The sequence below is a fragment of the Pelecanus crispus genome, chromosome 9, assembly GCF_030463565.1.
Source record: "Pelecanus crispus isolate bPelCri1 chromosome 9, bPelCri1.pri, whole genome shotgun sequence".
Classification (NCBI taxonomy): domain Eukaryota; kingdom Metazoa; phylum Chordata; class Aves; order Pelecaniformes; family Pelecanidae; genus Pelecanus; species Pelecanus crispus.
Genome location: NC_134651.1, coordinates 37718781 through 37746533, shown reverse-complemented (window position 1 = coordinate 37746533; position 27753 = coordinate 37718781). Strand labels below are relative to the sequence as shown.

General features: G+C 44.0%; 1 protein-coding gene across 2 annotated transcripts; it reads right to left on the bottom strand.

Moving 5' to 3' along the window:
* Positions 1-6156: 6156 nt before the first annotated feature.
* Positions 6157-24516, bottom strand: LRRC8A (leucine rich repeat containing 8 VRAC subunit A). 2 transcript variants are annotated; one of them, XM_009490496.2, is made up of 3 exons: positions 24404-24516; positions 12149-14312; positions 6157-9099 (listed from the first exon to the last, which is right to left on the bottom strand). In XM_009490496.2, exons 2-3 carry the CDS (start codon positions 14303-14305, stop codon positions 8824-8826), a joined length of 2433 nt encoding a protein of 810 aa, XP_009488771.2. In that variant the 5' UTR covers positions 14306-14312; positions 24404-24516; the 3' UTR covers positions 6157-8823. The 2 variants fall into 2 exon arrangements, with proteins under 2 accessions (XP_009488771.2, XP_075572603.1); XM_075716488.1 differs by lacking the exon at positions 24404-24516 and adding an exon at positions 23192-23213.
* Positions 24517-27753: the final 3237 nt, after the last annotated feature.

Here is a 27753-nt window from a genome sequence, read left to right as displayed (position 1 = left end):
TGGTGACTCGGGCTCCTACAGAGCCCTTTTTGCTCAGTCAGCGAGTCCTGCCAGTGCTTCAGCACCTGAAGGGGACTCCAGCAACCCAGGAGATAACAAATGGCAGACTAAAGGGTGTTAAAGCTTTCAGTAAGGGCTCAGTAAAATTTATGGGGAACACATCTGTTATTTTCATTCTCAGATGCTCTTTGGCAATGTACACCTTCACTTGCTCGGTTCGCTCTCCTGCGGCTCCAAATGTAAATAGGTGAACCCCAAGCTACAGTTCAAACTAGAGAAAGAAAATGCAGAAACTAGATCTAAAAGGCAGAAAAGAGTGAAGAATAGATGCCAGCCCAGCGGTGGCGCTCCCCGCCAACACATCCTTCCCATCACGCAGGAATCCCTGGGGAAAATTTTTCTCTCCGGGGTGGGGGGAGGGAAGTGTTCAGATCTCGTAGGAAACACCAAAAACCTCATTTCAGCAGCACTCCACAAAGAAATAACATCATGGGGGTGGTTTTATGCATCACTCACCTAGCCAAAAAAACACCCCAATGAAATGAAGGAGTGCAAAATGCTCATGGGAAGGTGTTTATTTCCAAATATATTTGCTAGCAACTGAAAATCCATCTTAAAGAGATGATGTTTGAAAAAAAAAAATAGAGTCCTCTATTCTGTAGGGGAATCAACTCTGGACAAAAATCTCTCCCCATCTTGTTCAAGGTTGGGTTTGGTTTTTAATGACAAGGGAAATAAGTGTTTTCTCTTTTTGAGCATTTACAGCTTATTTTCAAGCTTTTCTCTGCACACAAGAGGATATGAATTCAGTAGTTTAAAAAGCTAAATTTTGCCAGACACTTTAATCACTGGGCTACAAATGTGGAAGGGAAACTATCAACCTCCAATGCTGCAAGACTCAAAAAAACAATCAAGTAGTTCCTCCTTCCTGTTAAAGGACTCCTACCAACTGATGGAGCTGAAATGTTTTTAAGGAAGGTGTATAACCAGCAGAAAAAAGTCCTGCTGTAGCTATTGCCTGTAAGTCAATCTCGTGAGGACCCACCTCACTCCTCACCGGGAGGCAGCAATCCTGGAGAAACATGCCTTCTACACACGGTCCCATGCCACTCCGCAGTCCCTCTCTGTGTTACCTCTGTCATTCCTAATGTCATGTACTTCTCATTCCCAGTCATTTTTTTTTCCAGCAATTTAGCATGTCATCTTCTCCACTCCCCACCTTACACACACGTGATGACTTCAGAAGCTGTTTTAATTCATACACATGACAGTAAACCACAGCCTTCCTGTTCTATGGATTGTTTTGAGCAATATAAACAGCAGATCGCAGCACACAACACAGCAAGTACCAGAAGATAACTGATTGCATAAACTAGGAGCGACAACTCATCTTGGTTACAGTAGCATTCATCAGTGTCTGTCCTTAGGAGTCCTCCAGTTCTTTGCCACTCCAGACATGCTCCTATTTTGAGCCTTAGAAAGACTGTTTCAGCAAGAGGAAAACCACTCCTGCCACATAATACCCAAAAAAAGTAAGAGAGAAAGATGTCATCTTTGTAAATACCTTTTCTTCCAGTAAGTTTAAATAAGGAAAGTAGAAAGTACATGGACAAAACTGGGAAATGACCCCCTTTTCCTTCCCTTCCTCCACCTCTGAGAGCTCTTTTGCAGACTATTAAACAACATTTTCTCCTGCCAGCTCCGTAAGAAAACTGCACTTCTGGCAAACTCCGTTGGAGGCTGCCAAAGCCCATCCCATGTCTGTATGAAAGGTACAGGAGCAAGTGACATCTGCAGCATGGACAACCCTGCAGCAGACAAAGCACAAGTGTTTCAAATGCCTTTTTGACTGGCACGATTATCCTAATTTCTTCCTCAATAAGAGTTCCTGTAGAAACCATTTGGAGCCAGGCCAGCTTGCCAGTTCTCCAGAGCCAGTTTAAGCAGCTCAGCACTCTCACCAAAACTGCTGCTGTTGGAGCTGCCAGGGTTATTAGGTAAGCAAAAAATTTCAGCTAGATCTCTTATCACCTCTCCTGAAGTCTTCAATATGATTGGCAACAAGTGACAGAGTATTCAATGAGAAACAAGGAGCACAGGAACAATAACCATAATGAGTATTTAAATTGTATTAAATAGTATATTAGCATTTAAAATGGCATAGATACTTGAATACTTTTGTTTTCCCTGTATTAGCAGTCCTTTCTTTCAAGTTATCAGAAGCCTCAGAAATGCAGCAATTTTCCATCAAGAGAATTCTCTTTGTCATCAACAGGTAAAAACAAGATGGTTAGTTTTTTAAAAATCAGCAAGATAAAAAGCTTATGGTGCAGCAGGGCTAGAGGATTTTACTGGAATGAAACCAGTATCATTCCAGCTACCTCTACTGCACCTTTACTCTGTGCTTTTCAGTGAGCTACACAGAAAATTTGGAGTTACCAGGATTAAAAGTCTTTTTCCAACAAAGACAGATCAGTTATTTAGGCTCCTTCCCCATCACTGTATTAGTCCTGCAGGAATCCAGCAAGCACCAGTTTTCTTTGATGGTACCTTTCATTCTTTCCTTTTGCTCAGCTATTCAAAGAGCCAGTAAATCCTTGCCAAAAGGAGCTGCAGTCCAAGTGAGGCTTAGATGACAAGGGGCATTTTGTCCTCTCTTTTCTTTATTCAGTCCTGCTAAGCATTTCATTAAAACTCATCAATGCCAATAAGCAGCATCACAGACAACCACCTTTCACCTGTTTCACAGTCTGCTCACATTTTCTATCACTGAAGTGAAGCCAATGTCACTGTGGTCAAGTAGTCTTGGACAAAGGAAGCAAGGGAAGGCAAAATGTAAGATAAATACCTTTCTATACAATAAATGAGCCGCACAGAAACTCAAATTGTCTTTGAAAGTTACAGGCTGATTCTCTGTAACACATCATGAACACGCTCAATTAGGAAAGATGCTATCTGCCAGCATTTTCTGTTGAGAAAGTAGTGCGTGGGGTAGGCAGACAGCTAGGAAACACACTTAAATAATTTGTTACCAGTAGTTGGCTGAAGACACTATTTCTATGGCAACAGGCATTTTTTTTCCATTGACTTCAGTCCCTATCCCTTTCCTAGGGAAAGAGAGCACAATATGCATTTTGAAAACTCAACTGAGCTTCTATAGGACCATGTAGACAATACTCTAACAGTCTTATATTGGGCAATGTAAACTGTATCAGCCATTTGCAAAAGTGATGGTGAAATATGTAAGGCAGTCCAGGCTTGTCACTGAGCTGTACTTCTTTCGCTGTACATCTACTTTTTGCTTATTCATAAAGGAATGTCATAATCCACAAGGACTCATGCGATGAGTAAAAAAACCCAATAATCCTACACAATAGTTGGAACTATAAACATCTGTCTTCTGAAAAGCGGGATCGTGAAAGGTTAAGTGCCTTTGCATACAGAAAGCTTAAAAGAAAGCAGACATAAAAAGGAAAATGCAAATTAAAAATTAAAATTTTTATTCTGTTAAAGTGTCCAGTCTTACAAGTCTTTCAGAGAAAACAATAGCAGCCTTCAGTGCTTAAGGTGGAGGTGCTGTTGATCAGCTGCCCAAACAATCCCACATACAAAAGTGAATGTCATGATTCCGAAATGTTACATCAAGTTGTAGGTCTCGGATGCCAAACCACAACCCTGCTCGTACATTTACAAAATGGGAGTGAACAATGTTTAAGCCATGAGTAGTGTCTTACTTAAATGGACACATTTGTTGGCTGTAAAAGATGACTCAGGCTCATTAGCCCCCTTCTCATCAAGTCTCCTCTGGAAAAATTCCCCCCATTGTTCCATAAACTTCCTTTGAAGGAGACCAAGAGGGAGGAAGGGTAATTCCATAAATCCTAAATTAAGCCTTTCTTTGTGTGAATTCACACAAAGTTCACCTTTGCTATTGGGGTCCAGCAATTCAAGTACAGCTACATTCAAAAAGGGATTTCAGAGATGAGATTTCTGGAGGATTTCATACTGCCAAAGCAGTTTAATGTGATCCTAGCACTGCAGCTGGAGGGATGGAGGGAGAAAGGTCCAAGTCAGACAATACTCTTGTCCAGTTCCAGTTCTGCTTCATGCACTGTTAGAGAGCAGGTAGGGCAGAAAACTCACTGTTTTGGCACATGCTTAGTAAAACTACAGGATCCACTGTATGGCCAAACAGTGGAGGAAAAAAATAATTTTTAAATGCAACAGGGCGGTGGGGGGGAAGGGGGATTAAAGTGAAATTTAAGCAATAGTTTTACTAGTTACCATTCACACAGCCTTACCTTAGGTAACATTTCAGAGTAGATGACGCTACTGTTTATGGTATGACAATATTGTTTGTCAGTGAGAAGTCATGCCAAAAGTTAAGAGATCTCTCCATGGCTGAAAGAAGAAGAATCAGAGGGAACAGCTGGCTTCAGGCAGAGACTATTACAAATACACTTGAAGCAAGTGCCTCTGTGGAGAAGTTACATTAATGTATCTCTAGAGAAGGCACAGCTATTAACAGGAAAAAAAAAAAGTTACCCCTCCCCTGAAGGAGGACTGGGAAAAAAAAAAAATTCCAAACAACTCAAACCATGACAGTCCCTTTCCAAAGCAGAAAAAAGGTAAGGAAATGAAACTGTCACAGCTGTTGAATCAATAATATTTGAAATTTTTTTTTTCCATACACCTCATCCTCTGCAAAGGATGTGTTATTGTTCTCAAAATTCCTAGAATCATTTGTTAGAGAAGAAAAAACAAAAAAGAAAAAAAAGAGGACCTCAGTGTTGTTCAGCAACAGAAAGCCACTTAATACTATTTATGGTAATGAACACCAAGAACTTACTTTAATTAAAATGAAGTGAGCTAAATGGAGTGTATAAATGGTAATAAGAAAAAAATTAAAAAATGAGGTAGGATATTATCAGGAAGTGACAGTTAATACCAAAGAACACCGCATCATGAAAGATACCTGTAACAGCTATTTAACCATTCAGACTGGCAGAGTAAATTAATTCCAGCTGCTGAATTAACTAGGGACCAAATAATTAAAAAAAAAATCAGAAAGCAATCTTAAACAAAGAACAACTTCAGCTAACATTTCAGTGCATAGTTTCAGAGATACAGCAAGATTTAACACATTTAATAGGTTTGGTATCCCTTGCCTTTCAGCTGGTTCAAAATAATTAGTTGCAACTTATTACTTTTTGGGGTATTTAGCAGGAAGGTAAAATTAAATTTTACTAACATTCAGTCCTAACATGAGATGAGTGTGCTTGTGATCTACAGGGGTTCCAAGAACTCATTCAGCTCAGAAGTGCTATTAAGGAAACAGTTGGTTTTAATTGAAGTTGTTGTATGGTTTAGCAGCTAATAAATAATCTGGTTTGCTACTACTAGAGTGCTTTGAAAAGCCTGTCAGGAGAACAAGACACTGACCAGACTGCCGATTGTCTGCTTAAGTTGAACTTTTTTCTGAATGTACAGATCAATGTCAGAAATAAACCCCCTAAACTTCAGTTTGATGGAAACTAAAAGGAAAAATAGGATATACACTGATTGAATACTTGCAAATGAGGAAGGATTGTTGACATAAGTTTATCCCTCAAAGACTGAGCAATCCAGACAAGTATGGGAAGTGGATGACTCACTCTGCTGTGGGTTGAGTTTTGCAGGAGTCCTGAGCAGTAAACACATTCAGGACCTCATGGTTTAGACCCTATCCTTGAAGTTTTAAACCTTCTTCCATCTCATCATACAAGACTGATACTCTGGAATCAGTATCTGTTTGAGGGAAGACCAAGAAGCATATATCAGGAGTAAATAATACATATTGCTGTTTTCCAGAGTGGCAATGTATTTTTGTGCCACCTGTGTTTCTGGTACAAGAAGTTATCAGACTGCTCATCCTAATTTTGCCACACAGGAAGCTATCTCAAGCCCTAGCAGCCACGACCAAAAAAAATTGAGCTTGGAATATTGCAAGAGCAGCAAAAAGCTAGAGTTTTCATGCATGATCAATACTGGGCTGACTTACAATTGCTTTGTAGACCTCAGGCATAGGACAGTCACTACTCAGCAAGCAGGAGTATGGCTCTGTTATTTGATCAGAAGTTAGAGACAGTCTCTGACTTCTGGCAGAACAGCCTATTGTTCACTTGTCCCATGGACTCAGCACTGAGATACATGGCAGTTCAGGAAGCTTGCAAGCTTCTAGAAGCACTGCAGCATACTTTCAGGAGCTGCTTATAGAAGCTTCTAACATAGCTGTGTAAAGTTTAGTTTATATAATTAAGACCACAACCAGAATCAAGAGTCAAAGCACTCATCTAAAATGATCTAGACATACAGAAGAAATATCTCTGCTCCTGTAAGCTAGGTGAAAATCCTGTGATACACTTTGTCCTTTCAGCCCTGCCTAGTCTAAAGTACATGTGTTGTAAACCACCTACCCAGTGCTCTTGAATACAAAACAGAGTTTAAGCCTCTATTCAGTAGCCATTACTCCCAGCACTATCTTTTGGTGTAGAGTAAGAGGCAGGGGGGAGAGTTTCCTTCACAACCAAACAGCCCCCACACCCACCACGAGGAACTGACCGGAAAACAGTATACTGTAGCTAAGCCCAAAGCCATTCCTGCTTTACTGAAGAAGCATTAAGCCCGCCTAGCAATTTCTGCCCTCTCTGTTGATCCAAAATGCTTGTCCAAATAGAACAAGTACAATCCAAGAAGCATCAGCATCAATACTTCCCCATCCTTTCAGTAGTGGCCCAACTCTTAACACAATTTCAAGACACTAACCCTGTTAGAAACAAGAAGAGCTTTTACAGTACCTTGCCTTCCCGATAAGGAGATTTAATTATATTATTCCCTGGACTGTTTAAACTTTTCATAATGAATGGACTAAGGGAGGCAGAATTTACAACTTTCTTAAAAGCAGTTTTATAAACAGATCTCCTGGATTTTAATGTAGCTTTATTTAAGCATCTGAACATCAACAAATCCAGAGCCCAGTTAACATTGTTCATGATTTCAGCATGTTTAGTGTATATATTTCATATCTTACATCTGATGAACAAAGCCACAGCGTGCCTTATTGCCCCAGCATCCAAGGGATCACCACAATTTGCTAAGCCAGGGCACTCGCTGGCAGCTTGCCAGGAGCCACTTTGGAGATGGCTGCAGCTTCCCTCTTTTGTACACATGGGAGGCCTCCAGACTTCTCATGCCTCAGCTTGCAGCACTCCACCTTGGAGACCTGTTAGTCTGATGCAGAGTATTACAACGAGGACCTCCAGGTCCTTGAGCTTCCTCTTCCTTCTGATGGAGAAGAGCAGACTTAGGATGTATTGTAGGCACACCTTAACAACCCCACCTTAAGGACATGATTATCAGTAGATATTACAAGCTGTCTACCTCTGCCAGTGCAGAAGGGTTTTTTTTGTCAAACAATACCAAACAGGTCAGACTTGTTTCAATAAAGACTGCTCTGTCCCAGTGATCTAGAGGAGCTCAGTCCACAGAGGATTCTCATACTGCTCCTTAACACTGAGGGTATGAAAAGGGGAAGAAATAGGAGGACAGGTTTCTTTTCCAGCACCAAGTTCAATCAGCATTAGCCTCTTATTTAGGTCAAGAGGTGTAACAGGAACTGACAGCTGTAAAAGTGAGGAGGACAACAGAAAAGAATAAATCGAGCAGCTCTGTAGACTGCATTAATGAAAAACACTGGCAAAGCACCTAACAACTGTGGTGGTGGGGGAGGAAGAGGTGCAGAGGAAACCTGAGTGTTTCTCTTTAACACCACCAACCCCAGGAGACACCCCAACACGCTGGCCAGTTGTATGTTCATATTTGATACATGACAAAACACCAGGAATTTAAAAGTAGCTTAAAAACTTTAAAAGCCAGATCCTGAAGCAACTCAGTGCTTCTGGGAGAATAGATGACAGTCCAACTGCTTTTTATCCAGATCTTTCTCCCACTTGCACTATAACCATTAATTTCAGAACAGGCTAAAGCTCTGGAATTATGTCAGTTAGTGCCTCCAGCATATCAGCTGGAAAAAGATGCTATGTGATCCGCACAAGTGACTTGAAACTGTTAAAATAGTGCAATCTTAAATGAGCAGACAGAGTTTGGGGGGTTTGGTTCCTTCTCCAGTGAGAGAGAAGGTATGGAGTGCAAAGGGGAAAGACAACTTGTAAAAAAAAAAAAAGAGATCCTGTATTCAAGCTGATGTCTGAGATAAATTTATCCCCCAAATCCTAATGCCAGCATCTAGGTAAATCAGCTGTCTGTATCCTATCCCACCCCACTGTGGGGCCTCACTGACTGGACCTCCAAGTCAGAGCAGAACAGTGCCAGGTGTCACAGAAAGAGATGGAGGTTCAAGAGGTTTCCTAGTCTCTTGATCTTTGCTTGCAGGACACTGGACACTCTCAGTCCCTGACACATACAAGCCCCATTTGGAGCAATCCCCACATTTCATTTTCTGCTCCATTCACAGGTCATTTCTTCTCACCAGCACCATCCACCTCACCCCATTTCCTGTCCAGAAGAACAGCAACACTTCTTACTCCCACTGGCCCTTGCTCAGAGGCCGACTAATCTGTCTTGATCCTCATCCTGATCCCAAGCTTCCCCCATCCTGCATCTGAGGCAAGAAGCCGCCTCATTCAGAGTCATGTTTGTTTGGGACTCCTTGGCGAGTCTGGTAGTGATCGGAGGGGAGAAAGGGGAGGATCTGGGGAAAAGGGGACTGGAATGGCCTTTTGTTTCCTTCTAGTTGGTCAGAGGCTTTTCCCTTTTTTCAGGGGTTCAAGCTTGCTCTTTGTCTGCCCTCCACAGCCGTTCTTTAACTTCCAAGGGCAGTGTGTTGAACAGGTCCTCCTCTACCACAAGCCCGCTGCGTTTCAGCAGAGGACATTCTCCCAGCTCCACAGGCAGGCACTCCAAGCGGTTCCCTCGTAGCTCTATCTGCGACAGATTTGTCAGCTCCCCAACCCGGGATGGAAGCGACTGCAGCACGTTGTTTCCCAGGTTCAAGGTTCTCAGCTTCCTGCACTGAAACAGCTCTGGTGGGAGACTCTCAATCTAAAAAAAAAAAACCACAAGCCAATCATAAGCAAAGTCACCAGCAAACAGGACACATGCTCATGAGAGACCATCAAGCCCACACAATGCTTTAAGGTTTACAGAGCACTTGTTTTCAGTCATCTACATCTCCCCTGAGTGAGCTCCTGCTTTCCACCATAAGGACTGTTCCCAAAGTAAAAGTCACTACACCACAATTGTATGGATTCTTCTTTCAGACACTCTATTGCATTAGTTAGAAGAGATCACCAAGGACAGGATTAGAAGACCAGAAACCTGCTCACAGCTGGCCTGTATGGCCACATGCTCCCACCAGTATTAGCTTCTTTCCATCCCAAACTCTTTATACCACCACTGGATCACAGCCCCTTTGCTTTAAGTAGCCATTGTACAATTGGTATTATATTGAATGCCACAAAGACTGGATTTAGTCAGTACTCCTAGTCTTGCTGTAATAAGAATACAGGCTACATGGGTATGATCTCCAGGCCCTGAGAACTAGGGCTGTTCTTTCATCATTTCTGTAGGGCTTTGAAATGTTGCAAGGACTTTCTAGGCTCCAAAGCACAGTTTTTCTTGACAGTGCCAAAATGCACCGCCCCCCCCCCCCCCCCCCCCCCCCAAATGAAGCCACCAGCTGTTAGGTTTCCCACCACCACCTTCATGTATCCATGAGTCACTAATTTAACAAGGCTTATTTCTATTAAAGCCTTTTAATAGTCCAGTCCTCCCAAAGAACTTCTAGGAAAACAATATGGATAAGGTTTAAGAAACACTGGGCTATGACCTAAACATAGCCAATTCAGTATTCTCCCCTTAATTCAAAGTCTCATCTTAGAGGCTATCATTTGCCTTTAAATGCAACCGTGTCTTTTTTAAAACTTAAGTTATGCATGACCTCATTCATGGCTAAATTAGACTGTAATCAGTTCTGAATGATATGAAGTCCAAGAAAAAGCCAAAACAAGACCAGACCAATTAAAGACAGTTCAATTCAGTCATTGTTACTGGTACTGTCGAGTGTTTTGCAAACAGCAACATGCAATCAAATGATCAGAGTCTTGAAAATAATAGTGTTAAAGGGACACGTATTGGTTTAGGAAGGAAACAATGTGCTATAATACAGCCTGCTTCCCAGAATGTTACACTGGTACCAGCCAACTCCAGAAGCCTCTATTCGCTAAGACTGCTGAGCTAGGAGAGGACATTTGAGATAATTCCTGGCCTTGGGAAATGCCAGCCTACCAGTCGTTGTGTTTCTTGCTGTCACTGTTTACTGTAAGTAACCAGGCTGTCAGAGCCCCAGGGCAACTGTGGCCTTGCCCAGGCACCTGCCGAGGATATGAACAGCTTAGTTGTTTCACTGGGTCCTCACCACCTTTTGCTTCAGAACACACTGGAGAGAAGGCTGCTCCAGCCTTCCTGTTGCATTAGTGTTTTTTCCAGAGAGAAATGGGTGGTGCCACACGGTGCTGCAGAAAATGGAGCTGCCTCTAATTCCTTTTCATCCAAAAGAGGCTCCACCCCAAGACTGCAGAGGATACATTGCAGATTAACCCTCAGGAAGCTGTGCTAGGAAGGTTGCCAGAAGACAAATGGTGCAGAATTATCCAAGTTCTGAACAGCAGCTTAAGAATCTTTAAGAACTCCCTCATCTTTGCCTAATGCCATCCTCAGAAACTGCCCATATCAGCCCCATTTGCCCCAAGAAAATGTTTTGGCTTTTAACTTAATAGGAAGTGACATGTGCATACCATGAAGTTTACCAGAGCTTAAGCCACCCATACAGACAGATGCACAACCATCCAGTCTGTTAGTGCTGGGAAAACAGAGCGAGCAGCTGTTGAACTGGGATAGCTGAATGGCTGCTGCTTGTCTGCCATTACTCTTCAGTGGCACAACACAGACTAACTTTCAGACACTAACTTCAAAATGCCAGCTGGAGTTTTAGGAACCCTGTATAATACCAATCTGAATTAGCAATTAAATCATAAAATGACAGAATCATAGAATGGTTTGGGTTGGAAGGGACCTTAAAAGATCACCAGTTCCAGCCCCCCACCACAGGCAATACTCAATTTGAGAGCTTTTCCCCTGTGAAAAACCAAACCATACTAGAGCTGCCCTGTCTGCCTCTCATGGGCAATATGACAGTGTTCAGTTATGAATACATCTTGCCAATAGTAGTAAGGATCTTGATATATGACAGTGACTTAACCTATCTGGGATTACACAAGAAAACCTGCAGCCATCATACTGAGGCATAGCAAGGTGCCATCATATTTCCTCTTCTCTGAAAGTCAAGGAATCACCACAGTTCACACTTTCACATCTAACTGACTGCCAGTTGACAAACCTGCTTAAGTTCACTCTGCCCTGAGTAGGGACACTGCAGAAGATTGCTTTGCTCTCTCCAGAGTCACCTTTGTTGAATGAGACAATGCATTTTAAAAGTGAGAGCTTAAAACCCAATTTTTTATCAGTCTCTCCATACCCAACTTCTCATGAAAAGTGCATGCTTATAAGACCAAACTATGGAGTATTCCCTGGAAATGTGAAGTACTATAAGCAAAGCCGTAAGCCACACACATATATGCCCTAGATGGCTGCTGCCATAGTGTATGAACATGGCTGAAGTACATAGGCTTAAGTGCATAGTTCTAGATTAAGACTGCAGTTTCTCAGATCTCCATTTTAAGCCCAAAACTGATGTCTAGCTAGAGACTACAAGCTCCCAACTGCAGAGAAGCAACTGACAGGCAGGATTTCTAAACAGCCTCCAATTGCCACTTAGTAGCAGTTTCACTGTTAAAGGGAGGAAATGCTACAGAACAAGGGCTGTTTGAAGAAAGGCTTGTCCCTGGAGTTACTTGCTATGGTTTGCCTTAGATAAAGCCCTCAAGAAAGAAACAAAAGCTTGAGAATTTAAATAGAATGGCAGTGCCAGGAGTATTTCACAAACCATTATAGCAAGTTTAATCACACAGATAATGGAAGTGCCAGAGTTACTTTTACTCACACAGGAACGCTCAGCTCCTTGCTCACTTACCCTGTTCGCTGTCACAGCTAAGTTCTGCAGGTTTTGAAGAAGTCCAACATCTGGTGGTATGGAAGTCAGGTTGTTGTGGCTGAGATCCAAGTACCGAAGTTTTCGGCAATAGAAGAGCTGGGTAGGGATCTTTTCTATCTTGTTACGATTCAGGTAAAGACGTTCTAAATTGGTTAGGTTGCCTATTTGCATGGGGATGTAGGCAATGTGGTTGTACCACAATTTAAGGCAAGTGAGACGATGTAAGTGCTGGAAGCTGATGATTTCCTCAATGGTCTTCAGGTTATTGTCCTTCAGGTCTATCTCCTGCAGATTGTGGAGGCTAAAGATAGAGTGAGGAATACGTTCCAAGTCACAACGGATCAGCTCAAGCTCTGTCAAGTTGACCATTTTCTTAAGGCTGTTGAGAACAATGAGCTTAGTGCCCTCATTGTTGATGGAAAGCTTCTGAAGATGCACACCAACATCTGTCACCACCTGTGGTAGCTTGGTGAGGTTACTCTTCAACCGTAACACCTTCAGCCTCTTCAGCTCTCTCAATCCATCTATCACAATGTACCGGTTGTTTTCAGCACTCAAATTCCCTGTCAGATGAAGCTCCTCTAGTGTCTTCAGGCTATAAATCCAAAGAGGAATCTCCTTGATGTCTGTGAACTTGATGTGGAGAGATTTCAAATTCTCCCTTAAGAAGGCAAGTGCTGGAGCCTCAATTTTGGCAGCTGTGTGGTAAAGCCACAGTTCCTTAAGGCTGGTGAGCTGAGCAATGCTTGGGGGAATAGTGACATCAGGGATAAGCTCCAGCTTCAAGACCTCCAGCTCGATGAGGTCAAAGACTGTGTCAGGAATGCCACTCAACATGAAAAGATGCAGTTCCAGCTTATCCTGGGAGTTCTTTGTGATCCTCTGGCGCAGCTTCTCCAAAGTCCACTCATTGTTGAGGTTCAGCTGCCGCAGTTTGTTCTCACTCACCTCCGAGAGAAAGACAGCAAAGCGCTTGGAGTACAGTGGATCATACTGATCGATCAGATGGAGCATAAAAGCAAAGTCATTTTTCACATCAGGAATATCACTGTAACTGCTCTCTTCCCGGATGGACTCAAAGGAGTATTTCTTGAGTGATCGCCCCAGCATCCACCAGAGTGTGTACATGCAGATGAAGCCATAGAATATCACCAAACTGATGTAGAAAGATGCCAAGATTTTGAAGAGAGTGGCCAAAGGATGAGCACAGCGGTACATCCTGTAGCCAGTCAAGCTCTCAATGTCTACTTTACAGTCAACATCAAATGTTATGTTGTTGACATAGTAAACAGTATAGCAGATGATCAGAACAAACTTGATCACTTTGATGATGGTCTGTCTCATGTACAGGCGATAAACTATATCTCCCTCTTCCACATGTGTGCGGAACTTTTTCACTTTTTCAAAGAGTGCTTTGGCCTGTTCACCTTCCTTTTTGTCCAAGACACCAGTCTCAGACCGGTCCACAATCCCTTGCTCAATTCGAGACTTTGTTCTCTGCAGCATGGGAACAGTGGCTTCCACATCCTCACTGACTGTGGAGGATTTCTTGTCCATGGAGCCATTCATTTTCCCAAATGCTGGCTTGGGATCACTCTCTTCCACCACCGTCTCAGATAATGCCCTTGTTGTCCATGGAGAGTCAAAACACTTCAGCAAAATAGACACAAAATGCTCCAGCTTGGAGCTGGTCCTTGGGAATTTGAACCAGAAGTTGCTACAAGCCAGGAAGATGAGAGTATGTAGCAGCACCAGATAAGGAAAATATTTGGCAAACCAGTGAAGACGGTTCTCATAACACACCGCATCCACATAGTTATACTGGTGCCGATCCAAATCATATCGGATCCCTGTAGGCCCTGTATCAGTAGAGGGAACAAGACTAGAATTATAGTAGGTACGCTCTGGGGTTGTGGCTGTCCAACCTCTGACTGAGTCATTGCAAGAGTCTTTGGTAACCCATTTACAGGGCAAACAAATCATTTTGTCTTGGGTGACCTGAAGTGTCCCTCCAAATACTGCAATCATCAGCATCACTATGGAAATGTAGTCTGTGAAGACATCCCACCATGGCTTCAGGATGCGGTACGCTGGCTGAGTGTCAGCAAAGTAGCGCAGTTCAGTGACTGGAATCATGATTCACCTGAAAGGAAACCAGAAGCAGGCATTACTAGCTTAAACTGTTTTGTTCTACTTTTCAAGAGGGCATCAGGAAACTCACGTTTTAAGCGCTAGCACAGCAAGAATGGAATTAGATGAGGCCCAATTTCAAGTCACTTTGAGACAAATCAGTGAGGCTTCCTGTGAGTAATTTGCTGCCGCTGAGGCTATGAAGTTACTTTGTTGCTATCTTCCCCAACAGATGAATTGTCACAAAACATCAGAACTGGTACTTCCCATTAGCAGTTTGTGAGGCAAGACATTCACACTTAAAGAAAGCTCACAGGACAGACTTAAGCTACCCTGGCCAGACCAGTATTGGGAAGTTTACTGTTTTATCTAGGGATTTTATTTCAGGGATGAAGGAGTTTGCCAACAGTGTCAGAAGTGATAACATCCACGCACAAAGCATAGCTGTCTGAGTTTGCTACTGTTTTTACAGAGCTAGAAAATAACAACTCTGCATTTGTGGTGTTCTCAAACTGCAGGGGCAAGGAAGAGGATTTACTTACAATACAGTTATCTCAACATCACATTGATAAAGCAATGGAAAAGAGAACAAAGTTGCCTGATATAATGACTTTTCCTTCCATGTAAGTAGTTTTGGCTTTCCCCCTTTGCATTAATTCTCCAAGGAAAGTTTTGTTACTTGCCCTCTGATAGATTCAGTACTGAAATGCTGTAACAGCTGCTCTTTGCCTTATTTACTTCAGAAGCAGAGGAAGGGTGAGACATACTTAAAAGAAGAATTCACTTCCCTGACCAACCACTCCCACCTAGAGTTCATCTCAGCTGGGATTTAAGTGTCAAAGGAAATCAAAAGGTTCTGGGAAGCAGAGGCCTTATGGCAGCACTTGTTCTGTCCTTCAGACTTCCAGATGAAACTTCAAGCACATTCTTCAACAAGCCATAGAAAGCCCGGAAGCCTGACTGATCCATGGATAACTGAGCTCATAAAATTCCCCTATCTGACAGGTAACACAAGCAAAGAACATGAAGTCATTGTAACTTGTACTAATGATGGTGAAAAGGCAGTAATATCACATCATACTTGCTAGCAAAGTTCAGGAGTAGGACAAGCACTAATCTTTCAGTCTTTTTGAAACTCCCATGACTTCAATTCTAAAGGAGGAAGAAAGGAAATTCAATCACGTTTCCCCAACCCATAAGATATCATCTGTACAGACAGTCCCAACAAGTCCTGGGGGACAGCAGGGTCAATAGCAGGTTTCTATATACCACTGGCTGAGAGAAAGCCGCCTTTGACAAGTGGGGTGCCCACACAACCCACTTTGGTAGAATTCAAGTTTGTATTTAAAATCAGCTTCCAGCACAGAACTGCAAAGGAAGCCCTTCCTAATATGAACTCAAAGAGCACCACATTCCCTAGAGACACTAAATACAGAACTCTATTCCCTGGTTTGCTGCTTACAAGAATAAACACCAGCTTTGACTTAGTGTTACTTGGGAAGGCTGCAAGCAATTAGAGGTGGTAGATTGAGAGATGACAGCCATCCCTGAAGAAGTGTTTGCCCTTCTGCCCATCCAGTTCCAATACTACATTAGTCTACCACAAGAGACAGACTGGGGTAACTCTACACGCAAGTTTGGTTGGGGTTTTTTTTGAGTGAGGAATTTTGAGACAAAATGGCAATACCTGTTTTAGAAGTTCAGTAAAACAAGGCAGACCAGCAAATCTATTAATTTATCAACCAGTATACTCATGCAATCCTGGCACAGGATGCAGAAACAAGGGATGAAAATAGCCATACACAGCACTGTCAGAAGAAACTACTGTCCTGTTAGGCTGCAGAGCACTAGCAAAGTCGCTGGCATGCCTCTGCAGAATGGACTGCATTGAGCAGATTAGGGCAAGAGGATTACACATTCACAGGGACAGGGAAGGGCAGACAAAACTGAACATCTTCTGAACAGCACCTGAGCAGCTAGAATAAGAGGAGTGACAAGGTGTTCAGAGCCCTCCTCCCAGTCCTGTTGCTAGTTTGCTGTAAGGCCCTAGGCAAGGCATTTCAGCCATGCCTCAGCTTCCTTCTCTGAATGCATCCACCTCAGGGAGAAAGGAGTCCATTTGCAAGACACATTTGAGAAGAATTGTCCATGCATACTACAGAAATACTAATTCCAGGATAAAACAGGGTACAGACATTTTCTTTACACCCCCTGCACTCCAGAACACCTCAATGAAGCCAGCAGTTAAACAGCTCCCTGAATCACAGTTCCTGGTGATGTATGTCTTCTCAGTTTGTCTACACAAACAAGAAAACTCCAAGTCAAAACCCATTTCACACCTGTATTTTCTGCAGGAGAATCTATAGCTCTGACAGAGGCCTTTAATCACTACTGACAGAAGCCTTATACTATCCCAGCCCCCTTACCCATCCATTCCTTCCCTCTTCAGAAGCACCAAAACAGGATATAAACCTGATTTCCCCTCCCCTCCCCTTTTTGGTTTGTTTTTGTTAGAACCCCTACTACACCAGGCTAGGAAAGCAAGACAATTCATAGAAAAACCAGGAATTTCAGCTACTGAAAGGTTTGAGAGCCAGGGCAGGACCACTGACATACTGCTGGACCACAAGGAAAACCAAACAAGACAAGAACACACATGCCCTCCCTGTCACCCTCTGCATCCCTCCCACCATAATCAGACTGAGGGAGCAGGGTCCAGCACTCCTCCAAATAAGTCCAAATAAGAGAAAGCCTGGAAAGCTTTGCAAAAGGGGAACATCAAAAGCTACTGCAGTCATCTGATGGAACAGCCAACTTTGACATGGTTTAGCTTCTGAAATCCAGCTATGCTTGCAGGTGAACACTGCTTCAGTTCTACAAGACTTATAACCCAGGGGGGGCTTTGAGAGCCAGAGGTCTCACTACACACCACCCTAAGGCTCCGTGAGAATCTAATGGCAGTCTCCCAGCAAGTACACATCTTCCTTAAATGCTCTTGCCAAATGCGATGGAAAGCTTTTGTAGTGACTCCTAAACTACATCTAAGAGGTAACACAAATGCTGCCATACTATTCATTGCTCTCCATAAATGCTGTGTAAGATCCTATTCCGCTTTTCAGGAACATGCAGTGAAAACACTGGTATTGTTCATAAAAGAACTGCTCCCTACTTAAACAACTCCTTACTCCTCCTACCCCACACCAAGGGAAAAAAATATATTTATCTCTTTCCTAGATACCACTTCTCACCAAAGATCCTTCCTCCTCCTTCCAGTGCTTCATCACTCTTGGTAGGGAAACTTTTGCAGGAATTGTCAGGCCCTTTATAGTTACCCCTAGTAGGCTTATGAAACAGGGAAAATACCTTTTCAGGAACTGGGGTTGCATGGCTAAGGCATTTGCAGACTCAAGTTGTAGTGCTGAATCGTTAGTTTTGCCCAATCCAGGAAATGCCTAATTTCTTCTCACAAGAAGTTAACCTTGGGCTCATTTTGATTTGTATCTCAAGATAGCTAGGAAGGAAATCAACAAGAAATTAGTGCAGCAGGCTCCCTAATCCTATCTACCAGTTACATGGGGTAGGAAATCTCCCTTTACATTGTGCACCTAGACGACAGCTAAAAAAAAAAATCATTTGAGTGTCCCATGATAGTCTATTACAGCTCAGTGTCAGCAATTAAACCCCAGTAGGGTGGAGCAGGAAATTGTCTGCCTTCCAGTAACAATGACAGGGTCACTGGAGGAAGAAAAGAACATTCATAGCAAGTCCCCACTCCTCCTGGCAGCAGTGGAGACCCTGTTCAAGTCCCAGAACAACAACAATAAAACTAGGAGCTACCTTTACAGAAGCTGGAATTTGCCATGTCTCATCTAATCTTACTCCCAGCATCTGCAGTAAAAGGGAAAATTGCCCACCAAAAACTTGAGAAAGGTTGGAAAGTTGCATCCCTCTTCACCCAGATCTCCCATGCATGTAATCCATTTCTAGCTCCTGAAAGACAGTTCTGCATCAAGATCCAAATGTCATCTTTATTTTGTGGACTTCATTTTGTGATTTTAGAGTGCGATTCTTGTTGCAACACTCTCCCTTCTGGATTAGAGCAAGCAGTTTCGCTGCTGAGGTTGATGACAACAGCAGACTAACTCCGAGAAGTCAGACTCTGAGAATGGGGCCATCTCTGTCACTTGATGCTCCCCTGTGCGGCAGGATTCTTCCCATAGGGACTGCGATTCCAACCACTATATAGAAACCAAGCAGGTAGCTGGAACACAGGCTCTCCCAAAAAGTACACGGGCAGCAGAACAGAAAGATTTACAGGGAGGATATTATTCTGGCATAAGACTAGGAACAATCCTTGCATGAAGACAGCTGGCCTTTAAAAATAAAGTTACCTCCCTTGTGACCAAGACCAGACCAAGCTCCACAGGACCAGCAGGCAGACTGCAAAGGTTTCAAGCTTCTGCTCTTTTCAGAAGTCGAACTGCAGTGTGCTTTGTCAGCAGGAAAGCATTTACTGTGAAGAATCTTCATTTCCTAAGTCAGTTCTGTCATGTAGCCTCACTGAAGGCTGAGCACAGAACACATGAACTGAGTGAAGGAGTTTATAGACAGGAACGGTCATAACTGGAAAGGAAGTACTGTGTCATAGCAGTCTTGGTGAAGAAGGATCCAAGCGCCTACATATATACCTGAAGCTGCAGAACTTTCCAGTTGGAGCTCAGAAACAGGTGATTTACTTACAGCATAGTTAACTGCTGCATGGAAGGCATCGATACTGAGATTTTGAAAGAGTGCTTTATTCAAGTTAAGGCAAGTTGATTTCACTAAACTTGCATAAGCTGATAGGTTGGAACATCTCTGCCTAAAATCCTGTCAACTTACCAGAAGTATAAGGAAGTAAGTTTTCCAAGGGTATAAATAGGTAGGCTTTAGGTATTGCACACTGGGCTGGGAATCTTACAGGTGTCTACCTCAGAGGTGTTTCAGCTTCTGCATTCCACAGGGCTTTCCCAGCTACCACACAGTCCCTGAGCAGTCCCTCACCCCCCCCAAGAAATTACTTTACCTTTGAGGGTTTCAGCTACACCAAAGCAGCACTACAATTCATATCCAATATAGAACCCCAGGACAGCTTATAGCAGCAACATCTGAGATTGTACCAGGAAAGATCTGCATGCTGAAGCCTCACTATCATACAGCAGGATCAATCCAGCCTGAATAAATACACTTCTGAAATCTTTGCACATTCCACATTTAGATACTACATACCTCTTCAGTGCCTGCAGATTCACCTGGATCCAAGTTTGCATCTCACAATGGACTCCTTTTGCCAGACAATAATCCCTGCGTCAGCCTGCTGGGCACCTACCTACTATGTGCAGCACAGCCTCATCATTAATGCTGAACAGGCTGCTACAACAGAAGAAACAGCAGTTTCAGACTTACGTAACCAGCCTGCCAAACCTACCCAGACTTCAGCCAACCATAAGCATCACCAAGTACTAATCCTGTGTTTTACTAGACACACCTGGAGGAGAAAGATAATCACTCATGTTAGAAGAACAGGGGCATTCTGAGCACACCACACCTAAATAGTAAAGCCACTCAGAAACAAGATTAAATGTATCTGGCTGACAGAGACCTCAAAGCAGCATGTATCTTACTTGATAAAGGCAGACAGAGCTGAGAGCATGAATGCTCTCCACAAACCCCAGGACCCCTGTGATATTTAACAAGTTCAAGGTATTAACAGAGCAACTGCTGCAGGAGCAAACATCCTCCAATTTGGACAATTCCTCTATCTAAAACCATCCAACCTAAACAAGTGAAGATTGACTTATTGTGACAGACACCTGGCTGAGTAGCACTTGAAATTCCTGCCTGCAACTGCAGGCCAGCATATCCAGCTAGGGACAAAGTGAACAAACAACATCACTGTTTTGTTTCACTGGCTAGTTTGTCAGCTTGACTCTTCATTTGCCAATTACTTTACCCAGCCTCCTCTTTCCTCCTTTCTTTCTGTTGCCCATTCTGATACTAATGGAGCTACTGGCAAAACAGGACTACATGCAAGATCTCATGACATGCACAAGAATTGGCATTTCTGCCCCTTACTTTCAGGACCTCCCTGAAATCAGGGAAGTCCTCCTCACCTTTAGTGGCATGAAGCTTCCAAGTGAGGCAGTCTCATAATACAGTTTTAGATAAGTAGACATGGATGCACTGTATGCTGGATCTTGCAACACTTTAGTTTCCACAATACATATTCTTAATTCTCAGTGGACTTCCCTGTAAGACTGTGGACTGCAAAGCAGAAGTCAAGCACTGCTGACAGAATTTCTCACCTCTCAGAAGCCCAGAGAAAGAGGGAGCTGTTCATGTGCTGACAGCAATGGAGATAGATAAGGGAAAGAAAAAGCTTGATGCTGTTAAGACTATAGCCCTGATTATTGACAAGCTACAACATGTTACAATAAGTTTTCAACAGAGCAGAGCTTCCCTCCCCAGCATGCTGCCACCTGAAATCCTAAAAAAGGGCAAGACAGAGCTCTTTGTTCAAAAAGCAGGAAATGCAAGAGCTTTGCTGGTCAGAAATGGGACTGGGAATTTATGTGCCTCCTCCCCCAGGCTTATTAGGTCCAGAATTAAAAGGAAAAAAGGAGGCTGAAACAGAGCTGCTTTCAGGCACCCCTCACAAAACCTCCCAAGCACAAGGACAGCCATGTGATCAACTGGAAAAGTCCAAGACATGAGATGGAACAACTCAAGTGATTTTGTCCTTTGCTGTTTAGAAATAAACAGCAATGAAGCCAGATGCCAAAGCCCTGACCAACTGTTATCCCTACATCAGGCCCTTTCTGCATTAAAAAAAATTAATCCCTTCTGTGGGACAAAATGTCTTCCAAGATAGAGAAGTGAAAAGGGTCATTTATCATTTAGCCTAGTGGACAGAGTAGTGGAATAGCAGCTGCCAGAACTTACACTCCTGACTTAGTGGAACATCCAGTGAACTCACTGACACCAAAGTAAGTTGGTTTTCACACAACCATCCAGCAGCTGTATGCATCATTCAGCCCCACGCAAGCCACAAGATACAGCAGGATGAAGTGAACCAACTAGGTCACAACGTCTTTACTGAAGCTCATGAAAAAGAATAAACCACCTGCACTATGGATAGCACTTTAGCATCTTTACAGCTACCTCTTAGCTGACTTTTCCTGTCAGATGCAAGACTGACATTCTTTTCTTAACAGGCTAGTGCAACAGCTCCTGTTTACCATCACACAAGCAAGCCTGTCCTAACAAGTACAGGGAAGAACATCTGCACTATCAGAACAATCCATGCCAGAGACCTGGCTTGGCCTGGCACATTTTCTGACTTCTGACAGCATTTTGCCCCAGCTGCATGGAATTGGACACAGTCTGAAGTTATCAGCATCACTGACACTTGGAGCAGGGACTGTATATCAGTGTCATACAGCTATGTAAATTTAAGTGCTATCAGATGACTTGCAACAGCGATGCAAACCAGAGAAAAATGTCTGTGTCAGCTTATAAATTATGAATGTACATGGTCACAGGCTTCCTATCCAAAATTAATTTTCTCTTTGCCATAAAAAAGATGCTTGAAGGAAAGGGCATTGGAGCTTGTCTAAGAAAAGTACGACTGCCTTATTCCAACAGGACACTATGAAACACTCCCTTGTACTGACTAATGCAAGTGATTGAATTAATTCTGTTAGTAACTAAAGATAAACAGACAGCAACAGCATTAACTTGTAACAACCAGAAACACTTCAAGCACCTCGTCAGCTGCAGGAGAAGGCTATTCAGCATTTAATTCCAGCATTGAGAAGAGTCATACAAGAAAAGGTAACCAACTGTTTTCAGCTAAAGACAGAAACGGTGGACAGAGCAGAGCTTTGACATATCTAACAGACTAAGAAATCAAGACACTAGATTCAAAGTGAGTAAAAACTGTGAAGCAAGGATAATCTTCATTGATTGCTGACAGACTGTCACAACATGCACAAATCCATGGGTGTTGCCACAGCTGTTTTCAAGCTCAAAGAGACAGAACTTAAGACAAAAGAAGATGCAGATGAGAGCAAAGCAAGATAAATAAGACATCAGTTATCAGCACAATAATACTTAGCCTCAGTCTGAAGAAAGAGGAATAAGTACATATTCACCATACCCTATAAGCCTTGCCTTCAGGACCAGGAGCTCCAAAACAGTGACTATGACTTCCAGCTCAGAACATTTTCTGACTGCATTAGTCGATTAGTAAGGGACAGGCCATCTAACCTTTGATCACTAAAGTAGAACCTGTTAACTAGTCCAGTACACAGCTTTCCTGTGCACAAAGGTAGGCTGTAGCTAGAGAAGCAGCTTGCAAATTTGTCACAAAAGAGGAGCTCTGAATTGCCAAGGTAATTTTATAGCAAATGTTAACAATGCTTAGCACACAAGGAGAAGCAAGCACTATTATGTCAGCAGGGAGGTCATGACTGAATGGCTTTTAGTTTCAAATGTAGTTTCACAGCAGCAGGAGTGGCATGTATAATCCAGCTATATGAACTGGATTTCAATTCACAATACAAAATACATGCACCACATCAACAGTTTAAGGAAAAAGCTGCTTGGAAGCATTCAAGATATGCTCTTCAAAGCATGTAGACTGCTAAGCGCCTGTTCAGTATTAGCGTGCATATCCTAAACTGAAGCTATTTTTGAAAATACTTAAAATGCACAAAGGAGGCTCACCACACTGCAGCTGAGTACGTTAATTTTTAATCATTACCAAAACAGTATCTGTGCACACACCCCCATATTAAGGATCCCCTCTCAAAACTCCTAAACGCTTCTTGTCTGTGCTCCACCAGCACTCACCTGACATTGCACCTCTGTTTTCCTAGACACCAGTTAGGCTCAGTCTAACACCAGAAGTGAGTTTCACTTTCAAGTACTCTACTGAACAAAATCCTTCTTTAGAATGTGGAAGAATTACACAAAGGCCTCTAAATAAGCCTGCTCCAATCACACAGCAATAGCACAATAACTTATACATTTGACCTCCACTGCTTATTTAAAAAAAAAAATAGTATTGGAGAGCCCCAAACCACAGACCATCTTTCTGAATGCCTGCATCATTTACTAGAATATACTCAGCTCTAAGCATTCAGTAAGTCATCACTGGAAGGCTTCAGGCACTCCGCATTTCAAACATGGAAACAATAGCTTTTAACACATGGCTTCTGGCATACTTAAAGGAACTATTTATGCACATTGTCTTTGACCTATGTGACTACAGTTAAGGTTTCCAAATACCATGAGAGGATCAGTATGAAAAACAAATCAGTGAACTGCCAGAACACCAATCAGATCATCAGATAAGTCTTAGGGATACTTGTATTCTGGAAGCAGCATACTGCACATTTCACTGCTCAGAATATGGACAATCTGGACAGCATTTGTCATCTTGAAGATAAGCACAGAATTCTGCAATACCTTTCATCACTATCCTAGTGAAGAACCAAGGAAGCAGGGAGTTTCTTGCAACTAGTTTCTGCGATTGCCTAATTGACACCCACGTGGGTGACTAGCCAGTGCACTCCTGAGCTCACTGTGAAAAATCGCCTAGGAGATGGCTACACAGCAATACAAACACCACCCTGCAGGAAAAGGAAGAGCACCTACCAAAGTGAACAGTTCTGGCTACTTCTCAGCTGCATTCCTTTTAGGCAGCAGTCACCGAGACATTTACTGGACAGCCTTCAAATATTTACTGTTTAGTGCAATGAGAAGTCAGGCTTTATGTGGCCAGGAGTCAGATGTACACATGAATAAATATAACAGTTATATTTTACTTTGGACAACACTGTTCCTTTACTCTTTTCATCTTCAAGCTGACTAAAGGCTCACAGAATTTAATTAGCATACCACCACTCTTCCCATATCACCCTCTGATCAACCACCTTTCCTCCTTGCTCCTTATCAGTCATCTCATCACTGCCCTGTGCTTCGCAACTATGTCTAAGTAGTATCCCGGTGATTTTTTTTTGGCTTTACTTTACCACTCAAGAGCTGGCCTGTAGCCCTTACCCTGCAGCTGGGTTCTGCTATCTGCACTTCAGTTCTCTGTGCTGGAAGTGGATGATGTTCCTGCGTGCTGGATCCTGAGCAGGTGCTGAAGCGTTGCATTCCCCACACGCCATGGGAACAGCTTCCCTGAAATGAAACAGATTATCAGCAAAGAAGAGTTCACAGAGGGACCATGTTATGTAAAAGCTTGCTAAAGGACATCTAAGAAGCAAGGAACAACTCAGAGGGTCACTGGGAACCAGGAAGAGACATGCTGATACCTAGAAAGATGGCAAGAGCTCTAAGAGCCAAGCAAAACTCTTAGGAGGAAGGAATCTCCAACATCTGTATTCCAACAAAAGTTACCAAAAAGCAAGTGTTGCAGACCCAGCCAAAGGAAATACTATAACTAAGCCTAAACTAGTAGGGACAGATTAACCTCGTGGAAGAAAGAGCAAAATTTTTCAGATGGGAAAAAGAATTAGATTACTACCTACTTTTAGTCTGAAAAGTTTGAAGTTTTTTAAAATGTTACAATCACGAATATCTGAAAATGTTGATCATCCTCCTTTCCATTCTGGATTCAAGCAACTGTCCCCCTTCCTCTCAACATATATCTACCAACACAAACCTTTTTAAAGTGGCAGCAGTTTAGCACCATCAAACAAGAATTACTACAGCTTTTTTTTCTTGCTTCCTGCATGTCAGCATGGGGCATGGGAAAACAGACAAGGGAGCCGACCTAGGCTTTGAGAGATCTCTCAAGTGTCCAGCCTCCTAGCTATGTAGGAGAGGACTGCAGAACCTCAGAAAGCATTTTGTCAACAATAGGGAAAAATGAAAAGGAGGAGACATCACTAGAGGGGAAAAAAAACCCCAACCCATACTGGTGAAGATGTTCAAGAACACATTCCTCCTGATCCCAAAGTCACCATGAGGGCTGACAGATTTTGAAGCGACCCCCTCATCATGAAAGCTATTTTATTTTAGCTATGACAGACTGCTGAAAAGGAAAGGTTTAAAGGAGAGGAGTCTCTGACCTTCTCCCCCCACCTCCTCCCAGGCGACGGCCTCGGCAGCAGCCCAAAGCCAGAACACCTCGGTACCGCACACGCCGACTGCGCATCAGTCCCATCCGCCCACCAGCCTGCCACACCACCTCAGGTTTCCAGAAACAGAAAAGCCATCCTCTATAAGATACAAATAAAAAACCCAACCAGCTTCCATCCCCAGCACCGCTGCCAGGTAACAAATACAGGACTTCTCCCCCCTTGCCGGGGAAGCAAGGCCCCCCGGAAGGGACACCCAGCCCACACGCAGACGGGACGGCCCTGCCTCGCCCCCCAGACGTGGGGGGGCCCGCCCGCCCCCAGCCCCGGCTGCCCGCCGGCTGCCCCGCCGCCTGACAGGGCAGGGACAGCGGGGACACGGAGGAAACGAATTACTGCCGAATTAGTCAGCAAATCCTCCCCGCCCGTGCGAGGGGAGCAGCTCAGCGCTCAGACCCCACCTGGCCGCTGCCCTGCCCTCAGGGCTGCGCCCCCTTAAGCGCCCGCCGCCGCCGGACCCCGGCCCCGGCCCCAGCCCTGCCCACCGCGCGGTCCGGTCCCGCTTCCCTCACGGCCACCCCACCCGGGGAACACGTCCCCACAGCCCCACGCGTCCGCACCCGGGCCGCTGAGGAGAGCGCGGCGTGAGCCGGGCCGCAGCACCCCGCCACCGGCACCCACCTGGCCGCCTCGGCCCCCGCCCTCCCTCACGCCGGCTCCGGCTCCTTTTGTTCGCCCCTACCCGCACCGCGGCGGCCCCACCCCGGAACTGACCTCACCCGCCCGGCATGGCAGCCATCAGCCCGTCTCGCCGCCGCCGCCGCTGCTCCTAGCGAGGAGAGAAGGAGGACACCGCCATCTTGGGAGCGGGCATGACGAGAAGGGCACGCTGCCATCTTTGTGCAGGGCGCGGTCGACCCGGGTGGGTGGGCGGCATTTATGGTGGCGGGGGATAATGCGGAGAGGCGGGGAGGGGACAGTGAGGGCGAGGGCGCCATCTTGGTGCAGGGCAGCGCGCAAAATGGTGACTGTCTTAAAGGGGCCGCCACAATTCCAGCCTCAGCGCTGGGCAAGTGAAGGGAGGGAGCTGCGTGCCTTCACCTGCTGTGGCAGGACAGCAGGACTGTGGAGTCCAGAACTGATTATTTTTGTCCAAAAAAAACCCCAAGCCCTCTTTATTAAAATTTATGACCCAACTATGATCAATCCTTCTGTCATTATTTCATTTAATGTAATTCTACGTACAGCAACTCAGTCTTGCAGCCTGTGGTGCTGAGGGGTGGCAGCCTCTGTCCTTCAGGAAGAACAGGGAGGAAAGCCAGGCCTGCCAAGGACAGCTTCAGGCCCTGATTCAGGCAGGTGTCACTGCTGTGAAAACACAGGTGGGTAAAAAATTATAGCTGCCATGCCTTACAGTCACATTGTTTCAGTTTTATCCCCTCGATGTGGTTCAAGCCGTATGGAGCCCTGAGTGGAGCATCCTCTCGGCTGTCTGGACCTGGCGTGCATCACCTCCAGGCTCACAGACAAAAAGGAGGCTGTGTCTTTTGTTGTAGGGGCCCTACCTCCTTTCAGGTGACATTAAACCCTTTCCTTAGCTCCTAAATGGTTAAAATCAGCTTCATCTGCCTCACTCTGCGGCTGTGCCCTGTGCAGGAGGAGGGATGGTACATAGCCCAGGCCCGACCACCCGGTCCTCCTCTCACACACCCACGCCAGCAAAAAACTCTGATGCACGCCCAATTCCCGTCCTTCAAATCACCGAGCAATAACTGCGGTCGCAGACATCATCTGTGTTTAAGGACTGGGGGCACATGGTCCCGATCGGTGGAGAAAATGTGGTGAACATCTCACTGGATGCCTCAAATAAAAAAATAGTGGATACAACTAGTATCAAAATTAAAGACTAGTTAACAATAAGAGAATGAAAACCATTTAAATTGCAGCTTTTACCACTTTTTCCTTAAGAAGCACCCTGTGTGATATTTCTAAAGTGAAATATTTTGAAAACCCTGTTCCGTTTCCCTAACAACACCTCACTGAACTAAGGCCCCTGAAAAATACAGCGTTTGTTTCCTCGCAGCAGGAATAGTAACACTGGTGTGTTACAAGGATATATCCAACAGTAATTTTGTGGTACCTGAAAAAAGCAGGCTGATTCACTAATGGTTATTTTCATTTGGGTGACTCATTGGAGGACACTGGGCAGCATCATTTTTTTAAAAATTCATAAAGGATGGTTCAAAGGCATTCATTATAATTTCATTAGTGTACAAGAGGCAGTTCTGAGTGCTTAAGTGCAGCCAATTTTAACTTGTATAC

Coding starts and splice junctions, on each gene's coding strand:
- LRRC8A (XM_009490496.2), bottom strand. CDS start 14,305: ATGATTCCAGTCACTGAACTGCGCTACTTTGCTGACACTCAGCCAGCG. Junction 9,100..12,148: donor TAGCTGTGACAGCGAACAGG/GTAAGTGAGCAA, acceptor TTTTTTTTTTAG/ATTGAGAGTCTCCCACCAGA.